The sequence below is a fragment of the Acipenser ruthenus genome, chromosome 21, assembly GCF_902713425.1.
Source record: "Acipenser ruthenus chromosome 21, fAciRut3.2 maternal haplotype, whole genome shotgun sequence".
Lineage (NCBI taxonomy): Eukaryota > Metazoa > Chordata > Actinopteri > Acipenseriformes > Acipenseridae > Acipenser > Acipenser ruthenus.
The window spans coordinates 19,408,302-19,431,378 of NC_081209.1; the positions used below are offsets into that span (position 1 = coordinate 19,408,302).

The 23,077-nt window shown below is 39.9% G+C and overlaps 1 protein-coding gene across 1 annotated transcript in view; it reads left to right on the plus strand.

Moving 5' to 3' along the window:
- Positions 1-6,966: 6,966 nt before the first annotated feature.
- The window catches only part of LOC117428404 (tyrosine-protein phosphatase non-receptor type 9-like), a 28,909-nt gene continuing 12,798 nt past the window's right edge, over positions 6,967-23,077 (plus strand). Inside the window, exons 1-5 of the mRNA XM_058994924.1 lie at positions 6,967-7,799; positions 18,169-18,312; positions 21,618-21,707; positions 22,529-22,653; positions 22,768-22,873. Of these exons, the coding sequence (XP_058850907.1) occupies positions 7,767-7,799; positions 18,169-18,312; positions 21,618-21,707; positions 22,529-22,653; positions 22,768-22,873 (498 nt within the window). The 5' untranslated portion in view covers positions 6,967-7,766. The remainder of the gene's footprint in view (positions 7,800-18,168; positions 18,313-21,617; positions 21,708-22,528; positions 22,654-22,767; positions 22,874-23,077) is intronic.

A 23,077-nucleotide genomic window follows, 5' to 3' on the forward strand; every position in this document is an offset into this window, starting at 1 on the left:
CTGCTCAGTGTTCAAACAAGCAGAACTTTAAACACTCTGACTTTGAGTCAGAACAAAACATTTGTTTCTTCCTGTCTCGAATGGATCCTGTGATACCATGAATTAATCCATCTCTAAACATATTCAGTAATCCTGAGAAGAAAGTCTGGCTTCACAGGCCCCTATTAGCACTAATCTTGGACTACCTAATGTTAGTTTAGGTAGTCCAAGACAGGTGCTAACTGGGGTCTGTGAAACCAGTCGTATGTCTGCATTCTCATAATATTTCATTGTGTCTCTGTTTATTACCCTATGACCCATGTTCTATGTACAGTGATTCACCAGTGGTGATTAGCCTTTGATCATTATTTGCTTTTGAAATGGCTCCTAAAAATAGAATGTCTGAAGTGAGTTCATAACAATAACTACTAGGGGCGTGCAGCTCTAATAAATAAATCTGAGAGGGTGTTTTTTAAAATGACTTATTCACTGCTTTTTTTTTAAAGAGCAAGTTGTTTCAAATGTTATTTGCATGACTTTTTTTCATTTCTGTTACTACTTGATTGCGATTATTAAGGGTTCTGGGTTTTTTGTTTGTTTGTTTTCCCTAAATCTGCCTTTTGAGTTCCTCTTTCCAATCTTTGTGTAGGCCAAAACAAGACCTTTAAGACCTCTTCTTGAATGGCTGAAATACAACAATTCTGGTACCATACAAAGTGGTTATTTTCTGTCCATGTATACTCTTGGTCTTAAATGAAACCTTTATTGGTGGACATTATCAATATCGATCAGAAATCAACACTGGCTGCTGGAAGGGTCACAAGTTTTGGCTATCAATAGTAGCTGTACACAGAATAGTTTCAAAACTTTCACCTGCCTATGTAATAAATGGATAACCCTCATAAACTGCTGTAAAAACGTACAAGTGCCTGTATAATAGCCACAGATGAAAAACTGCCATTCTACCAAAGGAAATTACATTTTAAAATATATTTTAACATTTTCCCCATAATCAAATCCAGCAGTCTGATCTGTGGTCCTAGCTTACAAATTCAATTTAAATCTGACACTATTGTGCCTGTTGCCTGGTTACCTATTTGCAATACATTTTGAATAAGATTCAAAATCTGTCTTGCTGGACATAATGCAAACTGAATTAAAAACATGTAGTAGAACTCAGGATTGCCGACAGTAACCAATATTTATAAGGTGGTTTTATATTTTGACTTTTCACAAGGCTTGGATCCGAAAAGTATAACATCCATACTTCACAGTGAAAAATGAAAATGGTGTAATTGGGACATTTCTCATGGTTTATGTTGCTCAGTTTGGGGCATCGTTCCCTCTGAGCTCAGCCAGCTTGATGCTAGTATAGGGGTGTCATGTAGCAGATGCCATCTTTAGGGATTAACCAAACTTTAAAAATCCCTCTTACTTCTTGCAATTGCTCAAATATTGAGTGATTTATGTAGGTCTGTGTTCAGGTGCTTTCACCAGAGTGCAGGAGATATTCTTCAGTTCCAGTTGCCTGCCATAGGTATTTCTAATGCATGTCAATGGCAGGCATCTAGAATTGAAGAGCTGCTTCTGAACTCCTAGTTAAAGCACCTGAACAGAGTCTTACAAGAAAAAAAGAAAATGCAAAAGAACCACTGAGGAGTACAAACATATAAACATGATCTTTTAATACAGGTTGTATATCATAAAACAGGTGCTGATCCTAGTCATGTGATCCTTTAATGCAGGTTGTATAAAAATAAACAGGTGCTGATCCTAGCCATGTGATCCTTTAATACAGGTTGCATAAACATTTTCAAATATTGTAATGCTATACCTAAAGGATGAGCACAGCGAAATGTTTTTGGATTCTGATAAATCGAAACTAATTGAAGGGGATTTCATTTGACGATTTTGTCTTGCTGATAATGTTTTACAGGAAATGCTAGATCCGTTATTTCGATATTGGCTCGCAGGTGACTTTTAAAACAGTATGCAAGCAGTGTACAAATGCACCTGCTGTCACCTGGCACTTTCTATACAAGTGAATGAGAGAGGCACCTTGAAAGCCATCTGCACACTGATAGGAACCCTGTTAAAAGCAATCTCTTAATCACGGAGGGCATTCATGCTATGAAGGATCGATTTAATATTGCAATTTTTTTTTTCTGGATTGCATTTAGGGTTGCTTGAAATTAAGCATCAGTTACAAAGATGGTATGTTACTGTTTTGGGTTTTTTTTTCCCCCAATGAAGGAAACATTCTACATAAGAACATAAGAAAGTTTACAAACGAGAGGAGGCCATTCGGCCCATCTTGCTCATTTGGTTGTTAGTAGCTTATTGATCACAGAATCTCATCAAGCAGCTTCTTGAAGGATCCCAGGGTGTCCGCTTCAACAACATTACTGCGTAGGACTCCCACAATTCACTGTGTAGGAAATGTGCCTTCTATTTTCTGTTCTAAATGCCCTGTTATCTAATCTTCATTTGTGACCCCTGGTCCCCTGGTTTTTTTTTTAGGTCGAAAAAGTCCCCTGGGTCAACATTGTCAATACCTTTTTAGAATTTTGAATGCTTGAATCAGATCTCTGCATAGTCTTCTTTGTTCAAGACTGAATAAATTCAATTAATTCAGCTGTGCAGAATTCTATTAGTCAGAATTGGAAGATACTGGTTGGTTTGCCTTTACTAATGGGTTGTACAATCCAGAATTTGTAGACAATTAAATCAGCTCCTGGCTACGTTTATATTTGGAACAGTGTTCATCAGTTAATTCTGTTGAACTGTGGTTGTTATGCTTGGAGGAAGACGAGATTTTGCTTGTATTAGATTTGAGGCAAAAGCTTGTGGCTGGGAAATGCATGGTTGTACGGAACTGTTTATAGATGTATTTCCCCAGGCCAAGGTTAAATAAAGATACATTTCCACTTCTAGAAGCTTTTGAAAGGTGGAATGTCCCTACAGTTTTCAAAATAGTGCATCTCACATTAAAAAAAAAATCTATTGGTATTTCCTGTCAATGTAATCTTTATAACAAAACGTACCGGGAGGGGGGTTGCAAGTCTTAAAGTGGTTGTAGCTTACAAAATAATTCCATGAATTTTCCATTCACTACACAGTTTAGTGTTGAAACAAACCAATGTTTAAAGGCAAGGCCAGCAAACTGAGAATGCTCCCTTATTTGGTACACAAATGTCATGTATTAAAATGAAAATACATGTCTATATAGTGAATGGAAATGCCCAACAGGTAAGATTCAAGAAATGAGTGTGTTAGATACAGCCGATTGTAAATGTATTTCTCCTGTTTGGCATATTAAAGCAAGTCACTGGCTGCAAAGCATGTTAGTCGTTTGGGGAAGCAGCTGAGAAGAAAGAAGAAAGTGTTGAAGGGGAGGGGAATTTCACTACCTGAAGGTAAGGCTTGCAGATTGAGGGCTGCCTTAACCTGTTGTGGTACCCGATATCATTAAACATGTACTTCTCTCAGAATTGCACATTTAATCCCTATATCACCAACGAAAGCACAAGATTTTAAGAATTGTTTCATTAGCTAGACCCATTTGAGTACCATACAATCAGTCATCAAGCATCAGATGCATTACATTTACATACAGCCCTCTTTACATTTCCCTTACTCTTAAAGTGTTGTCATTTTTGAGGTTTGCATTAAGGGATAATGACATTGCTGTGACAGTAATAATGAAACTCATAAGTCGAGGCGAGGCATTATCTGGAAACAGTAGTTCCATTATTACAGAGTGCCATTAATTAGTAAGGAACCAATTTTCTGGGAGGCTCAGCATGGACACATGGTGAGCTGCTGTGTGGGAATGAGTTAAACTGGAATCTCTTTCTATCGAAATGTTCATTTTGTAAGTGTCAGGCCTGACTGAGTTACTGAAGACTTGAGTATTTCTCATGAAAAGTCACATGCTACATTGCAGGCTATGGTGATTCTGGGGCCTGTAACATGTTACTCACATTCTTTGTAGGGGATATGTATGTCACTGACATAGTTTGCTATACACTATAATTAAATTAGTAGGAAGTTGCTTAGATTTTGATTTACCTTTTTATATTGAGGTGAAACATGTAAGAAACTGATGAAGGTATTAGCTATCTTGATGTTTCTTATAAATATTACCTCAGAATTTATATTGAAATGTTTTACTGAATAGATGTTTTTGTGTATTGGCTTTAATAAGCACATTAGACCTCACAATAGGTGGGCCAGGTGTCTCTTAAAGTCTGTGGTCATAGTCGTTGAATGTTTCTATGAATGAATACTTGTGGTTTGTGCAAGTACCTGTGTTTATAGCAGTGTGGTAACAGATTCTAAAACATTATCAGTCTCTCTAGGTGTATTACACAAAGTTTCCACCATCAATGTCAATCCAACCCCCGTTGGGCATGTTGCATAGTATGTTTCCATGGTGACGGAGATGGAACAAACAAACAGAGGTTAAGGAGGTTAAAGAAACAAGCCAGTTATATTCTGTAGTACACATTTACCAAAATAGTCTACTAAAGGACTTTGGTTCTTTTGAAAGAGAGTTAGTATGTGTTGACAATTAACTAAGAAAGAAGCAAATGAGTCTTCTTACTTCTAACCACGCTGCGTGGTATTAGCAAATGAGGCATTTCTTGCATCCATTAAGGACATAGTGTTGCAGGGAGACAGGTTAATAGTTAAATCTTGGTGAACGGGATGATGTTTGAGTTTAGAGATGTATCTGGAAGAACTATTGAGGCCACAGGGGTGTTTTAAACTTTTAAAAAGTCACCAGGGTTACTGAAATGGAAACACAAGGTGAACCGAAACAACGAGAAGATAACATCAGTGTATACACATACTGTCTAGCAATGATAGAATTGTGTACTCTTAATACATGCAGAGCAGTAACATGTGAGATTAGAGGAGCACAGTGCTGACCAGTTGTTAATTCCCTGTTCCAGTAACAGCTAGAAATGATGTATTACGGGCCCTCTTTATTAAGTTTTGAAGTAATTGTACCTAACAAAATAATTCCATACATCTGACCTGTTTTGCACTTTCATTAGCTAAATAGGTCTCAAATGAGATTTTTGTTTTTAAGAAACCTCACAAACATTTTTAAAACAGGGTATCTGTTATGACTTTATATTAAAGAAAGTTTTATGCCTTTTTCTCTACCTGCACACTTCCTGTGTCATTTCAACTCTGTGTCCTCTGGGTCACAACATGTTACTGACTGAAAGCATGTCAGTTGATAGGGGAAGCAGCTGATTGGTTATTGACTGGAAAGAAGCCGTTGAATGGGTGGCGACCATTTCATCCTCCAGGTGAAATGACCAAGCAAGAGCAACACAATCAAGCATTGATATCAAACAGAGGTTTATTTAACCAAGAGTAGTACCAGATATCGCAGTTCAAAATAAAAATATGTGTTTACAATAAAGTTCTTTCAAAAATGGACATTGGAGAGCTATATAGAGAACAGAAGTGCGCAAGGAAAGACTTGCAAGTTTTTGCAATCTTTCTCAGTGGTTCAGCTCTACCAGACCCACCTACTTTGCACTTACAGAGACAGTGATGAGGTCTATTAAAGGTCACACTGTCAGTCTGGGCATTTAGAATTCTCCAGACATGCTCAAAGTAGCTGGAAGATAAAGGTAAAGCTAAAAATGTTAATAACTCAATATTGGAGAAATTGAACCCTGAATCATTCCAAATGCTTACAAACACCATAAAATAGCAAGTGAAGATGATGACAACAGTGTAGATCATTTATATGACTACAAAATGTAAATTAGTTATGTTGGGGTTTCCTGTAAAATGTATAAGGAAAAATTATGTCTTTGTTCCTGAGAGTTATAACCTCCCACTGCTGCAAATCGTTGCTTGATAGTTTCAAGAGAGTGGCCTAGTGGCAGACAGGTTTTAAGGTCGGAGGATGCTGGTGGCCTTTCAGATGTTTGTTTATGGTACATGCAAACAAACTGGAGTATCAACAAGGGTGGTTGTAAACATGAAACTTGTGTATTGTAAATTGACCGTGATGTTGTGGGCCACTGCAGCTTTAAACACATAAGAATGATCTAACAGTTCTTACCCGGCATATTTGCCAGAGAGTTCAAGGAATGTCAATGTTACATGAGTAATTGTTACTTTATTACAGTATAAGACGCTGTACTATCGCTTGAGGTTATTTGAATGAAGCTTACTAGTGTGCGCGCTGCAGTGGTAACAATGTAATCATTTCTCAGAGTCTTGTTTTACAGTGTTGCAGGTGTGGCAGAGTGGGTGTGTGTTTTTTTATGAATGAATCAGTAATACCGTGTGTGGTGACGTATGCATCACTGAATCGTGTTTGCACAAAGGCAGTAATTAAATCGACGCCTGTCGCTTCTAGGAAAATGAAATGCGTCTTATCTTGAAAATACTGTTACTGATGTACGGCACGGCAAGCCGGCGATGACGCATTTGCTGTGCAACGTTCTCTGAATTCTATCTGGATAACATCATTTTTTAAATATATTAACACTATCACGTGTTAAAAAAAAAAAAAAAAAAAAAAAAAAAAAAAACATTTCATAACTGTGCTGCATTTCCTGTTTTGGATTTCTAATATCATTTTAACTTGTGCATCAAATCGTAATTTTTACAGATTTTTGAAGCTGATGGTCACTTTGTATACTTGATATACATTTGCAATACACTCATTACACGAACAAAAGCTCTTTTCAATATTTAATATCACAGCACAGCCAGATTTGTTCTTCTGTAGACGAGAGATTAGTGCTGCAGAATCGGAAGCTATCTTGTCCTCGGTTCCTGGGATAGAACAATGCAGTCATTTAAAATATTTTGTATGTGAAATGTTACCGTCATGCATGGGCTATCATTTTCTGAAGGGCTGTGCTGTACAGCCATGCATTTAAACTGTAGTTTAGATCCTTATAGTTACCATTGTCGGTACGTGGTATATTCGATGCATTAAATTAATGGTGCGGTTTGAGGCATACGTCTGCACCCCTGGGGTAGTTTTATCACGAGTTCGGTGATCTGTGGTGTGCTACATGAGACGGCGCTGTTGTGAATGTAAAAGGGGTGACTGGGTTTGTGTTTTTATGAATGGAGGAGGAAACTCGTGTCTTGTGAGACTCACCGTTCAAAAACCTGTTGTTTTTAATTTCAACCAGCAGGGGGAATTTCGGAGATGCTGCTTTTGTGAGCGGGGTCGTTGCTTTTGAAGAAAGTGGCGACACAGAAACATTAAAGATTGCAATACAGCGACAGAGGAATGCTTCAAAATCTTCACCGTCTGTAAAAGAATAAAGTGATGCTTAACAAGGATTGATTATGGAACTTTTGCAATGTTAACAGCGACCAGCCTTTGAGCATTCATTTTGGATTTTAAAAAGCCTTTTATTCTACACCATTAGACTGGACGATTTTTTTTAAAGGAGAACCAGATTATTTTTCCTCAAAAAAAAAAAAAAAAAAAAGTTTATGTAGTTATTGAATCTGTGTATATTACTCTATACTTTATTAACAACTATATGTATAGGCCTATAGATTATTTAGATTTATTTTTATGTCGCAATAAAGTAGATGCATATCTTTGTCTGTACTGTACATAGATCTGTATATATTTTAGTTGAGTTTGAACAATAGTTTTTAAATGTGACGTTTTTTCACAAACTGAATTAAGACGCTGTTATTATTATTATTATTTATTTTTAAAAAAGACTGCATTTTGCTTCAAGAAAAAAGGAAGACTGTATAGTTACTAAATCTAAAGAATGGCAGCGCACCTAACGGCAGAAGAAGAACAGGTAAAAAAAAATTCAATGTTTGTATTCCGTTTTGTGTTTCTTTTGTTTAACGTTTTAAAAGTCTGTTAAATATTTTTTAGGGGAAAAAACGTTCATAAATATTGTAACTATCATACTGCAAACAACACGTTTTACATGTGTATAAAAACTAACATGTTTATGATTCTATATGTGTGCATGTTTACATTTTATAAATAGAACAAATAGCTTTGTACACAAGAAATAACATTTGACATAGCAATGGGTGGCCCTTTAATGTTTATGTTATGTTAACTTATCCTGTTTAATTACTAACCCGGGTGTTTCTTTGCAATTTCCAAATCGATATTAATAAAATGCGTTGTGTTTTTAATATATCTCATGTGTAATAGTTGTAAAAGTTAAATTAAATATTGTAAAAGTTGTTTTGATATGAACGCACTGTTCTCGGGCCTACCGTCTGAGTTTACGACAAACAAAACACGAGGAAAGACATTTTCGCCTGTATTTCCACAGTATCGTAAATCTTGTTGGTTTTTTTTTGGTTTTTTTTAAAAAGGCAACCCCCCACCAGATTTGCTCATTTAAGCCTCGCTTTTGATGTTACCACTTCCTAATCATTTAAAACGTCAGAAAGAACATTGTTTCCGTTTTATTTTGGTTGCTGCGGGGGTTGGTAGAACGAGAGGATGGTTAACTGTGTATGTGCCAGACAGCATTGGGCTGAATCGAGACGTGGGAGAATTTATGCCGTGTGGACGAGGGGGAAAAAAAGTGCTTGTATGACAATATGACCTGACAATTACGAAAAGTCGCATCCCTGGCAGTTTATATCTTAGAATGTATTACTAATGTCTTCATTGCTTACAAAAATGTCAGGGCATACGAGATAAGACCATACAGGCTGTTACAACATCTTTGCCGGTCCTTTTTGTGTACTACTGATGAGACTGAAAGTGTTTTCATATCACCATCATGCCACGGTGAACGAGCCCTCGTGTAATAATTGCATTTATATTTTTCCTCTCAAGTAATAGCTGTATTAATTATTTTACTTTGACATGTGTCTATGTGCTTAATTTGAAACTTTATGACAAATATAATATACACCAGTATACACCTAGAGCTGTGACCTGAGGATAGGTTTACTGTCCAACAATCTCGTCTTGAAACTGATGGCAAGCACACACAGGTTGTTTATAATGCCAGACCTGTCTGCTGCTTTGTTTCTAGGTAGCTGTGCCTGAGTCTTGCCCATACACATGGGGGCGCTAAACCTCTGCAGGACATTCTCAAATGAGTTGTACAAGCAGCAGACTAAAACGTGTTGTACTTTCTACACTTTTTAAAGCCATTTGGAACACAAGTTTTCTCCCCCTTGAAACCTGCTTTGTGTGAATCAAACACGAATAACCCTCTTCAGTTTGTTGCAGTAGAAGGTTATAACTGTCATGCTCCTTGGTAACTTGGGATGCAAAAATAAAAAAGTGGGATGCTTTTTTAAATTGTGTTTGTTATAACATATGTGAATATATATTGTGTAAGCACATCTGTCTCGCTTAGTGAGATGTGAAAAAATCTGTTGCTTAAATGTAAACCTATGTATACAGTCTAATTTCTCCCCACTGTCAAACCACATGCAGCTGGCAGTACTGTAACCCTGATACAATTTTCTTCCATGCTGTTAATGATATTTCCTTTACTGTCAAGCGTCTAATCCACTGTTCCCATCCTCATCGCCTCATCTGGCAAGCAGCTTTATCTGGGCACATCATTTCTGTGAGTCTGACTGCAGTGGAAATGTGTCCGCTGGTAATTGGATCACAGGCTGACTTTGTTCGGAGATCAGGGCCCCTAGGGGGGGGCTTCCCAGCCCAAGGAGCTCTGCACTCAGGCAGCTGTTAAAAGTGATTTAGGCTTTGGAAGGGGAGAAAAAAAAAAAGCTCCCAGGAAATGGATTGGGAATGACGCTTGCAACCTTTTATTCCAAAGCATTATTGACTTGGAACGGCACTGCTTCACAGGAAAGCACAGTGCCTGTAGCCCATTAGCCTTCGTGACTCAGTGGTTAAGGAGCCAGGACTGTAGTAGTGAAACTGAGGCCTTGAACAGCCAGGCTTATCAAGTTAGGTTTAACACACCTATATTTTGAGAACCGTTCATCCAAGTTTGGTGAAACTTGATGGAGACTTTCACTAGCAGTAGTTCTGAAGATTATCAGAATGTCATACTTTTTCAAGTGTGTTTGACTGAGCGATTGAAGGAAATTTGTTGACACTTTGCATGGACACTAGTCTGTTACTAATTAAGGCTATATCTTGGAAACCACACGTCAGATATGAAGGACATATTTTGTGAAGTAAATGGCCAGAACCAAAAATTGTGAGTTCTGATACTCTCAATAACTTGTGCTAAAGAATGTCCTTGGGAAATGTCATCACAATTGGATAAACAGTGCTAAAGAATGTCAGGTAGCCTACAGCCTCCACTGTATCCTGGGGTTTAAGTGTAAACGAGGCTAGTAAAGAGGATTGTAAGGGCCAGTCCATGGTACTGCAGGGTTTGTAGGGAGGCCTTGGTGCAGAAGACTATTTGTGATGTTGAGGATCCAACAATTGTGAAGTTCAAAGCTTGCATTGAAAAGTGAGAACTCTGTGAATTGTACTTTGTGTGGGGATTGTGATTGAGTCCCAGATACAAACGTTGACAATATGGGTTATGTCCAGGAAATCTTCTGTCACTCTGCGATTATGGTGGGGAAAGGATTTGCCAAAATATTGCTGGTCCAACAGTGATGTACAGCTATGGCCAAAAGTTTTGCATCACTTAGAATTTTAGAAAACTATAATTTATTTATTTTATTTAACATCATGTAATCAGAAGTCTACCAGAAGCCATAATAGTAGTATTTCATGTTAGATTTCGAAATGTTACATTTTTCATTTTTTCGTTTTTTCGTTAAGTGTAAGGAAAACTACAAAGTGGTGTGTAATTCAATATGTTAACGCAACATTATTCAGCATGTTTCATTCGACTTTATGAAGCAAAATGAGTTAATTCTACAGGGTGCTGTAGCATTATTTGAGGAGAGGTGTACAAGGTTGTGGTGGGTTCAAGTAGAATAATGGTCTTGGGTGGCTTTAGCTATGTAGTTACTCTAACAAACATTCATTGTGGAAGCTACCAGAAAGTTTAAATTCCACAAGCGGAACCAGGCCAGTTTTGAAGTGTCACTTGGCTCGCGTTCAGAAAGAACTGATGATGGCAGCAATCAACAACATCCTGTTTGGTTTGGTTTTGTAAAGGGGGAGGGCACTTTCAGGTAAGGGTTGGATTTTTGGGATTTCATTCCGATGATGGCAGGTCCCAAACAGAGCTCTGCATCCTGTCCTTTTAAGGGAATAGGGAGCTGGCTCACAGCCTGCTTTATGGGAAGTCGGTGACCCTTGATGCTTGTTCCTGGGGAATTAGCTGTTTTGTTTGGCTTGATGCTGGGCGGGGGAAAAGAAAGAGCGAGTACTTAGCTTTTTTGTAAAGTTTATTTTTATTAATGGAGCTGAGAAATGTGAGTCCTGAAATGCTCCTGAGATGTTTTTAACCCGTGTGACAGATGACATAGCGTTCTGCGTGGGTGCTTGTGCATTGGTTTGGTCCCTGACATGAGCTGAGCTTAGGCCAGTAGTGTACAGATTAGGGAAGTCTTTGAGGGGGGCAGCTAGTGAGCTAATAGCTGCTCTTTAATCAATAGATTTCATCAAAACTGTACTGATAAGTATTAACGAGTAAGCAGCTTCAAGCGTCATTTGATTTGTTTTTTTACATGCCGTTGCTATTTTATGATTTTGGTATTCTGAGTGGTTCTCTTACATTGAGTTGTCGTTTTTTTCTCTTATTCTACCTGGCTTTGAGCTTGTTTGAAAAAAGTGCCAGCACTCAATAGCCCTCCTCATTCCAGTCATAAAATGCTTCTTCAATGAACCCAGAACCAATTGTGATGACACTTGATATGGTCAGTCCTTAGCATCACGAGGATATTGAAATACTGCTCACAGTTTTGCATGAGTTATATGCTAGAAGTTTAAAGGTTTAGAGTAACTCTAAAATGAGATGTATCCTTGCACTCTACGTACACTGTGGGCATACAGTATCCTCCAAGAAGACCAGGGAAGTGTAAACTCAAAGACCTTATCCCTCACCTGTTTGTCTGAGCTGAGGAAGGCTATTGTGATACCTTTAAAACTTTAGAAAGTGCACGATTTCTTGTTGAAAAATATCTTGCTGTGTGTTATTGATCTGCATTTGTGCAGATTGTCTGCTGTATAGTTTGTGTTAAGTACAATATACATGAAAGCATCAGTTCTGTTTATTTCTTGTGTAAGTGTAGTACAGTAGGCACATGGTATGAGAGTAATACAGTGAGTTATGCACAGTAGTCATGGCTAATACGTTTTGCTAGTCCCTTGGCTTTAATGCGATTTGACTATACCATGTTAAACCATGGAGTATTTAAGTCACACAGAGCCACCGTTGCCAAGTTTGTTGTTATTATTATTTATTTCTTAGCAGACGCCCTAATCCAGGGCGACTTACAGTCATAAACAAATACATTTCAAGAATCACAGTACAAGTAATAATACAATTAAGAGCAAGATAAATACAATGACTTTGGTTCTAGCAAGTACAAGTATGACAAAATATGATTCAATAATGGAACAGATAACAGTGTCAGTGATAGTTGCATCAGGATATAATTAAATACAAAATACTACAGATTAAATAACACTTGACAGATTACAGTACTCTAAAGTACAGCATTAAATGCAGTAAAATAAGGGGCAGATAAGAGCAAGTAATAGCGCATTTAAGGAAGAGTGATAAGTGTCCAGGGGGAAGAACAGAGGAGTTCTACAGGTGCTGTCTGAAGAGGTGAGTCTTGAGGAGGCGCCGGAAGGTGGTCAGGGACTGGGCAGTCCTGACATCTGTAGGAAGGTCATTCCACCACTGCGGGGCGAGGGTGGAGAAGGAGCGGGCTCTGGAGGCAGGGGAGCGTAAAGGAGGTAGAGCCAGTCTTCTAGTGCAGGAGGAGCGGAGAGGTCGAGTGGGGGTGTAGGGAGAGATGAGGGTCTGGAGGTAGCTGGGTGCAGTCTGGTCAGGGCATCTGTAGGCTAGTACAAGAGTCTTGAACTGGATGCGAGCGGTGATCGGGAGCCAGTGGAGTGAGCGGAGCAGTGGAGTTGTGCGGGAGAAGCGAGGCAGAGAGAACACCAGGCGAGCAGCGGAGTTCTGGATGAGCTGGAGCAGACGGGTGGCGGACGCAAGGAGGCCAGCCAGGAGGGAGTTGCAGTAGTCTAGGCGGGAGAGTACCAAGGCCTGGACCAGGAGCTGGGTGCCTTAGTTGGTGAGGAAGGGTCGGATTCTTCGGATGTTGCTCAGGAAGAATCGGCAAGTGCGTGCCAGAGTGGAGATGTGCTGGGAATAAGAGAGGCAGGGGTCCAGGGTGACTCCAAGGTTCTTGGCTGTGGAGGAGGGAGAGAGTGTGGTAGATTCCAGAGCAACAGAGATAGAGAGATCAGAGGAGGGGGAGGAGGAGGAGGGAAAGAAAAGGAGGTCAGATTTAGAGAGGTTGAATTTGAGGTGATGCGAGTGCATCCAGGAGGAGATAGCAGACAGACAGGTAGAGATACAGGAGAGGATGGTGGAGTCAGAGGTGGGGAAGGAGAGGAAAATCTGAGCATCATCAGCATAGAAATGGTATGAGAAACCATAGGATGCGATGAGGGGGCCCAGGGAGCGTTTTTGAGTCCCTTAAATTTTTTGAGAGTCGCTGGACTTCAACAGTTAAAAATGGTCGTAGGAGTGGTTTTAGTGATTGACTGGTGTCAATGTATATGCAAGTCATTAGAACACAAATCTGGAATTTGTGTAAACACCCCCGCTCCCCTCTCTCTGAAATAGGTTGGGCTTGTTTTAGGCTTGTTTGAAAGCCAGAGCCACTGCACAGAATTTGGATCTGCAGTTCCATCCTGAAGGGAATTGCTTTAATGAATCAGCTGACCAGTGTTTGTAAAGAAGGACCTTGCAGATCCCGTGTGGATGGAAACAGCTTTCTGAAGGACTGTATATACAGGATGTAAAAGTGGCTGCTTTTTTTTTTTTTACGACTTCCCCCAGGGCTCTGCTGTGTTTATCTTTTCTGAGTGTTTCAGTGCAGAGTTGAAACATGCAAAGCGTAATGACGCGCTTCTGTTGGATCCAGAACGATCAAACACGTGAATAGAACATTGCAGTCAAGCGTTTTATTATTGAAGATCTTTTTAATTGTTAAACAGTGTCTCTTTCCCGTATTCACTTGTGCAGAAGAAGCCTCTCTTTATTACACATTGGTTTCTGTTCCTCTTAATGATGGAGTTTAGACAGTGCTGATGACTTACTGGATATTGAATGTGGTGACATTTTAAAGTGTTTTTACTGGAATTATTTATTTTTTTAGTGCATTACCCGTAGTATATATTCATTTCTCTAAACCAAGATGAGTCACTTGCAGAAAAGCTGCAGCGCCTCCTTTTAAACAGTCAAGAGATTTTGGTGCCCTTTTCAAAAAAGCAGACCTTATTCACTGTCAACTTTGTTTTTCCATTAGAAATCGAGTAATCAACCAATCACCAGTAAGGATTTGTCAGAATTCTAGAACATCTTACCCAGTGTGCACATAGAAGAAACGGCACCATTCTAAAGTTAAAAAGCCACAACACTATATTTTATAGCACTCTTTGTATGCCTGACCCAACAAAGACTGTGTGAGAAATATACTCTTATGATTAAAGGTAGCCACTGAACACTTCCAGACATACAGTAGAGACTCAAGCTTCCCCCTTTAAATCAGATGTAATAAAAGTTATTGGATTCCTTCTCAAATGTGTACCACACTTGTAAAATAACGAAAGCGCTATCAAAAAAGATTTAGTGACAGATCTATTTCTGAAAATATCAAACCATTTTTTCCAGCTGGATGTATCCATCTTGTGTAATGTATTCTTCAGTAACTTTGATTACTTCAGATAGTCAAATGTCAACATAGGTCATTTTCTTCTCCAGGTCATATGCTACTATGTGATAAATGCAAGGACAGCAATGTTCAGCCTGCTGATGCAATAGTAATTGCCCTCACACCAAGAAACAGTAGCTTTCTACCATTAGTAATTTGCAATTGTTCGGACTGAGGTATATATTGCTAAAGAAAGACAGTCTGGGGTGGTTCCCTCACATTATTGTATTTCTGAAGTGTGTGCTGTATGTGAAGTCGAAGGAATGTTCAGTGGCACTATTGCTGTAAAACTAAAGTAACAAGATTTTCCTAGATTTGGTCTGCAGTCAACAATAGGCTGTCGCCACATTTGTGCTTCACTTTCAGGAAACTTGTGAAATCACAATGACCTGAAATTGACTTGATTATTACTAGCACAGCACATTAGAAATCCTGCAAATTATTCAGCAATAACAATTGGCCATAGTTTGCGTTTGACACATTTTACTTTGTATGAATCTACACAGTGAATCTGCAGTACACAGTATTGGTAGGTGTGCTGTATGTAATTATGAATGTCATACCTTGCACATCTTTTTGGTGCCCCTGTAGTTCACTGATCCATAATGAACAGCTGAGCTTGTAAAAATGGAAATCATGTTTTTGTGCACATTCTGCAGACTTGCCACCTCGAGTGGCAGCATATGGTGGCCCTACACCTTATAGACAGTGTTGTGGCAGGTCTCTAAACCTGTAATCAGCTACAGCATGCTTGTCTGCTTGAAGCTGCTTGTAACATCAGCCTGTCTAGCTCTGAGTATCTGTGCATTTCCTGCTTGGAAGTGGCGCAGTTTGTTTTTCTTGCTGGATTTAAAGAGTGTCTCTGACGAGGGGGCAGCTGTTTGTTTTGGAGAGTAGAGGTTGTGTGAACACACTGGGGCGCTGACAGGAGTCGAATGCCATGCATGTCTTCCTGTGTTGCATGATGAATAGTCTTTGCCTAGATTAACCCTTTAATTGGGAGATTCCAGATGTGACTAGCACTGCAACTATGGATGGGGTGTGCACACTGTTACATTTGATATTTTACAGCTACAGTATCCCAAAGTCATGTTTCCATTTTGAACAATAATTTCATGGTCTGTGTTTACCATATACTTCCAGAGTTAGAAGTCTTGTCAACTCTCAAAGCTTATTTTAAGAATTTAGCCTTTTCTTTTAAACAAATTATCTGTATTCTATAAATAATCACCTAGGATTAAAATATATTGGAGGATGCTGTAGTTTGGAGTCTTTAGCTGGAGGATCGATGTCCACGAAACTTGCTTCGGACATTGTTTAGCAGATTGAAAGTATCAGGAAACATCTGCCCACCTTCCTTTATCTACAGATGTATGGCTCGGTGTTTACTTTCACTGGAGAATCTAGGAATATATGGATCAACTTGTCTGTCCAGCTGTATCTGACACTTGCATTTTACATGTACAGTACATATAAAGGGTGTTCAGTGTGTCGTGGTGATCTACAGTGCATATAAAGGGTGTTCAGTAGGTCGTGGTGATCTACAGTACAGGGTGTTCAGTTTGCCAAAAAGCTCCAGTTTTGCTAAAATGCAAATTGACAAGCCACAATCCTTCTGGGAGAATGTCCTTTGGACAGATGAGTCAAAACTGGAGCTTTTTGGCAAGTTACATCAGCTCTATGTTCACAGACGAAAAAATGAAGCTTTCAAAGAAAAGAACACCATACCTACAGTGAAACATGGAGGAGACTCGGTTATGTTTTGGGGCTGCTAAGCTGCACCTGGCACGGTGCCTTGAATCTGTGCAGGGCACAATGAAATCTCAAGACTATCAAGGCATTCTGGAGCGAAACGTACTGCCCAGTGTCAGAAAGCTCTGTCTCAGTCGCAGGTCATGGGTCCTCCAACAGGATAATGACCCAAAACACACAGCTAAAAGCACCCAAGAATGGATAAGAACAAAACATTGGACTATTCTGAAGTGGCCTTCTATGAGTCCTGATCTGAATCCTATCGAACATCTATGGAAAGAGCTGAAACTTGCAGTCTGGAGAAGGCACCCATCAAACCTGAGACAGCTGGAGCAGTTTGCTCAGGAAGAGTGGGCCAAACTACCTGTTAACAGGTGCAGAAGTCTCATTGAGAGCTACAGAAAAACGTTTGATTGCAGTGATTGCCTCTAAAGGTTGTGCAACAAAATATTAGGTTGGCGGTCCCATCATTTTTGTCCATGCCATTTTCATTTGTTTTATTATTTACAATATTATGTTGAATAAAAAATCAAAAGTCTGATTTCTATTAAATATGGAATTAACAATGGTGGATGCCAATTACTTTTGTCAGTTTCAAGTTATTTTAGAGAAAATTGTGCATTCTTTGTTTTTTGTGGAGGGGTACCAACAAATTTGAGCACGTCTGTATAAAGGGTGTTCAGTGTGTCGTGGTGATCTACAGTACATATAAAGGGTGTTCAGTGTGTCGTGGTGATCTACAGTACATGTAAAGGGTGTTCAGTGTGTCGTGGTGATCTACAGTACAAACCTGTTGTGGGGTATACCACATTAGCACATCAAGTCAAGAGCATCCTGTATTCAAATTATGTATAGAGATTAAATAGTTTTAATCTCTTTTTAAACTTAATAGAAGAATCCTTGTTTTGTATTAACTTTTAGATATCATAGTTTATTGCCTATTTGTTGTATATTCTGGTCTGTCCTTACTGCATTTTTTGGTTAGAAACTTTATGAAATGCTTCTTTGATTTGAAAATTGTACAACTCGCATTCAGATGGAAGCTGACCATTCATGTTGGACTATCTTTACAAAGTTTGACCTAACTCTTCACAAACATATCATGCTTTTGACAGCATTTACTTTGACAAATCTACACAGAATAAATAAAGGCAGAGCTACATGAGGTGGTCAGTTTAACCTTGCCGTTTCCTCCATTCAGGCCACAGTTTTTTTTTGTTTTTTTTTGACAAGGGAAATCTACGAATAGGTACAGTAGTCTTTATTTGAGTGGTGTCCTTGAAAATCTTTCTCACAATTTCAGATTTTCCTCGTTTTGCTTAGTATTCCCATATTGTAGAAAAAAACCTTTTTACCAGGAAACCCCTCATATACATTATACATGTTGTGAAACTTCCTGTTTTAATCATACATTTTAATACTAAAATAACATTTTCAAATCTAAGATGAACTTAAAGCTTCAAAAGAGACAGATCCCATCTCTGGCGCTCCACAGCCTCTCTAGGGCTGGCACTACACCATGAATTAAGTGTGTTTTGTTTTGTTTTCTGTCTGTTCTTCCCAATTCTGCCCCACTGTCCTCCCCTTTCCCAGGCTACAAAGCAGTTCCTAGAGGAAATCAGCAAGTGGACAACACAGCACAGAGTCTCCCCACTCTCCTGGAATGTGGCCGTCAAGTTCCTCATGGCCCGAAAGTTTGACGTCCTGAGAGCCATCGAACTGTTTCACTGCTACAGGGTAAGGGTTTTGTGTGGGTGTGAGCGGGAGTGGGTGTGTGTATCTGCTCTGTGTGGGTGGGAGTGGGTGTGTGTATCTGCTTGGTGTGGGTGTGAGTGGGAGTGGGTGTGTGTGTGTCTGCTCGGTGTGGGTGTGAGCGGGAGTGTGTGTGTGTGTATCTGTTTGGTGTGAGCGGGAGTGGGTGTGTGTATCTGCTCTGTGTGGGTGTGAGTGGGAGTGGGTGTGTGTGTCTGCTCGGTGTGAGCGGGAGTGGGTGTGTGTATCTGCTTGGTGTGGGTGTGAGCGGGAGTGGGTGTGTGTATCTGCTCTGTGTGGGTGTGAGTGGGAGTGGGTGTGTGTATCTGCTCTGTGTGGGTGTGAGTGGGAGTGGGTGTGTGTGTCTGCTCGGTGTGAGCGGGAGTGGGTGTGTGTATCTGCTTGGTGTGGGTGTGAGCGGGAGTGGGTGTGTGTATCTGCTCTGTGTGGGTGTGAGTGGGAGTGGGTGTGTGTGTCTGCTCGGTGTGAGCGGGAGTGGGTGTGTGTATCTGCTCAGTGTGGGTGTGAGTGGGAGTGGGTGTGTGTATCTGCTCGGTGTGGGTGTGAGCGGGTGTGTGTATCTGCTCGGTGTGGGTGTGAGTGGGAGTGGGGGTGTGTATCTGCTTGGTGTGGGTGTGAGCGGGAGTGGGTGTGTGTATCTGCTCTGTGTGGGTGTGAGTGGGAGTGGGTGTGTGTGTCTGCTCGGTGTGAGCGGGAGTGGTTGTGTGTATCTGCTCGGTGTGGGTGTGAGCGGGAGTGGGTGTGTGTATCTGCTCGGTGTGAGCGGGAGTGGGTGTGTGTATCTGCTCGGTGTGGGTGTGAGCAGGAGTGGGTGTGTGTATCTGCTCGGTGTGAGCGGGAGTGGGGGTGTGTATCTGCTCTGTGTGGGTGTGAGCGGGAGTGGGTGTGTGTATCTGCTCGGTGTGGGTGTGAGCGGGAGTGGGTGTGTGTATCTGCTGTGTGTGGGTGTGAGCGGGAGTGGGTGTGTGTATCTGCTCTGAGTGGGTGTGAGTGGGAGTGGGTGTGTGTATCTGCTCGGTGTGAGCGGGAGTGGGTGTGTGTATCTGCTCGGTGTGGGTGTGAGCGGGAGTGGGTGTGTGTATCTGCTGGGTGTGGGTGTGAGCGGGAATGGGTGTGTGTGTCTGCTGGGTGTGGGTGTGAGCGGGAGTGTGTATCTGCTGGGTGTGGGTGTGAGCGGGAGTGGGTGTGTGTGTATCTGCACCACATTCACATTTTAAGTATTTTTAAATTCAGCACTATTGAGTGTTTTAATAGTTATGGATCAATTCATTAAAGAATCAGTGTGTTCTTTGTCTTGACTTTAAAGTGATTGTAGGAAATAAAATAATTCCATATACCATACCTATTGTTCTATAGGCTTCAAATGTCCAGTTTTCAAAGAAACACATGTTCTCTTAAACAAGTATTTATTTATTTATTTATTTAAAAATATGATATCAGGTACTTCACTTCGTTAAATCTTTTGTTTGCAAGCCATGCATGCTGTCATTAACCAGTCAGCTGCTTCCCCAATTGACTTCACCTAGAAGATGCTACCGAAGTTAAATGACCTAGGAAGTGCAAATGTATCAGACATCTAGAGACCTGTAAACTGAGAACTTTCTTTAACTTTGTGCAGTACCAGATATCCTGCTTTAAAATGAAAATACATGTTTTCTTTAAAACATGTTTCTTTTAAAACTGCACATTTGACACACATGTAGAAAATGGTAGATCAAAAAACAGGTATTTTGTTAGCTATAAGAAACGAAAATATTTGAGTAAGCCAATCACTTACAGAAGATTCACCCCCACCACGTCAGTTATAAGCTAATTTCCTCAGTCGTCTCATAAACAACTCAGATGGTGTTTGTCTTTTGTCTGTAATTTCCATATCACAGGATATGCCTGCATGGTTTAAACCTCGCATGAGGAGGGCTGATTCACAATCATACAACATGATTATCCCAAAGCAAAGCAGCTGTGTCAACATGTCTATCTGTGTTTACAGAGACACACCTGCAGGGTTATGTGGGATCACAGTACAGTATCTCCTTCTCTCTTTATTAAACAGCATTTCACTGAAGCTGGTATGCAAATATGTTTCTGACTAGATCTCTTCAGAGACGAGACAAGGATCAAGTTTTCTGCATTTCAGCGTCTGCTCAAAAGTACAGGCAATTGAATTCGTATACAGCCACATGTCTGTGGTGGTTACATTTTCTGAACAGTTTAGTTTTATACCATTTAAAATGCTGTTCCATTCAGAACATTGGCTCTAACAAAGGGCAAGGATGTTTTTGTGTATAAGAGATGGCCAAAAATGAAATATTTACTAAGGAAGTTATATCACCTTTAACAGAATCACCATAGTGTATATTTGCAGACATGAACTTGTCTATTGCCACATTTAGCATTTTTTCCATTTGTATCAAATCCTATCTAGGCCTACATCCATTTTCTTATTATGTTGTTGTTGTTGTTGTTGTTGTTGTTGTTCTTATTATTATTATTATTATTATTATTATTATTATTATTATTATTATTGTTGTTATATTTTGTTCACCTGCTAAATAATAATATATAAATTTGTCTTAAATTGAAAATAAAATAGAAAAAGAAAAATAAGGATACAGAGAGAAATGGCAGATTTAAAGATTTAAAATACAGAACTAACTAACTAATCTTACACGATCGCTGCACACGCTGCCGCTCACACCGGCAGGGAAGATGAATCCGTAGCAATCCTTCATCGGAGGCACTAGAAACAGGTGTGTGATGGATGCAGGTGAAAACAACTCATGTAAACGGCATCTTTAAACAATATATGTTAATATTATAGCATAATGCTAAACAGCAAACTGAAGCCTGACACTGTTCAAAGGTGGTGCTCACATAGAAAAATTGATGCAGAGTAGGAAAAATTGCTTTAAAATTAGAAAAATTGCACAAGTGGGCCTACATATCATCACTTGTCAGGAAAATTCCCATAGTCCCCTATCCCTTTTCTCAAGCACTTAACGCCTAAATATGGTACCTTAATAATATACTTAGTTTTAAGGGACTGGACATAGAGAATAGCCTGTATTCACTCTATGACAAGACCATTCTAAGCAGTGCTCAAAGCCAAGACAGGACACACCAAAAACTGTGGTGTATTTCATTTTGTTTTCTAAACAGCCGTCTATTTTGTTTGTAATGACTTCAAGTGTAATTTGCTGCATTGTTGTTTACAGTAATGCGGCACAGCGTTGTGCACTGTTGTAATGCACTCTGTCTCCCCTGTGCAGGAGACTCGCCTGAAGGAAGGAATCGTGAAGCTCAAACCACAGGAGGAGCCGCTGCGCTCGGAGCTGCTGAGCGGCAAGTTCACAGTGCTGGTGAGCCCCAGAGCTTTCTGAAGCACAGACCTCAAACACTGTGCTGACAATCTCTGTAATCAGGCTCATGAGTGTCACTACAGTAGTATCTGGCTTCCTATTACCTGAATCAGTGTTCCAGTAGTCACTGATTGAAATGGTGTTCTAATCAGTTTAAACACCCCTCTAGCAATGGATTTCCAATAGTTAATACATAGACGGCATGTAAATGAAAATAATGGTTGTCTAGTTGTGTTACCTTGCCAGGATCCCCTCAATGGATACTTACCTGGTTAAAATAATATGAAATAGGGGAATAGAGTAGGTGTGTGTCTTGCTGTGTTGGAATATTATTTCTAGGGAGCCTGGTATTTAAAAATGAGGATCGTACAGGCAGGGGGGTCCATAACCTTGGGAAACCTTCATCTGTGGTCCCCATTCTGTAACATTGTTGCCCTCTGGTGATGAGAGTTGAGATTCATTTTGAATTCTCAGTGCTGTACTGCCTGCACTATCTGAAAAGGAAGGAGTACACGTGTAGACAGTAGCTGGTGTAGTTTGTTAACCCCAGCCCTACTGGATGCATTCATTCCAGCTCACTAGGGAACTAGAAAAATAGGTAACGGAATCAAAACTGAGGAGATCACAGAATACGTAAAGCTACCAAAATGTAAAAGACATGGTTATACAATTGTTTAATATACTGCATTCAAAATGGCACATACAGTACTGTACGTTCAGAAATATGGCATTTGGCTATGATATATAGTGGAATAAACTGCCTTATATTGTAAAATACCATGCCACTGGTGTGTAAATAAAACCTCCTTTTCTTTCCAAAGAGTGTTCGAGATCCATCCGGTGCCTCCATCGCCCTCTTCACAGCCAAGCTGCATCACCCCCACAAGATGGGGCACCATGTGGTCCTGCAGGCCTTGTTCTATCTGTTGGACCGAGCTGTGGAGAGGTAAGGGGGGGCCATCGTTGCAGAAGATCTGGAAGCTCATTTTGACTCATGAAGTACTGTTGAAGGATATGTAGGTTCCTAACCCGTATGCTGTTGGTTTCTGTCCTTGTTTAGCTTTGAAACCCAAAGGAATGGCCTGGTGTTTATATATGACATGGCTGGCTCCAATTACACTCACTTCGAACTGGATCTCAGTAAAAAGATCCTGAGCTTGTTGAAGGTAAGATGTGAGATTTACCTATGCTAGACACACATGACACCCATAATATCATATGATGTGTGTCCATAGTACCTCTCTTTCATCTGCTAACTAAGAGTTGATAATGTTTTAAACTAAAATACTGGATAATCAATACAGTGGTACAGATGGTGTATTTTATTAGATTTATTTCACAAGTTTTAGAAATGTTAATAGCAAGATGTT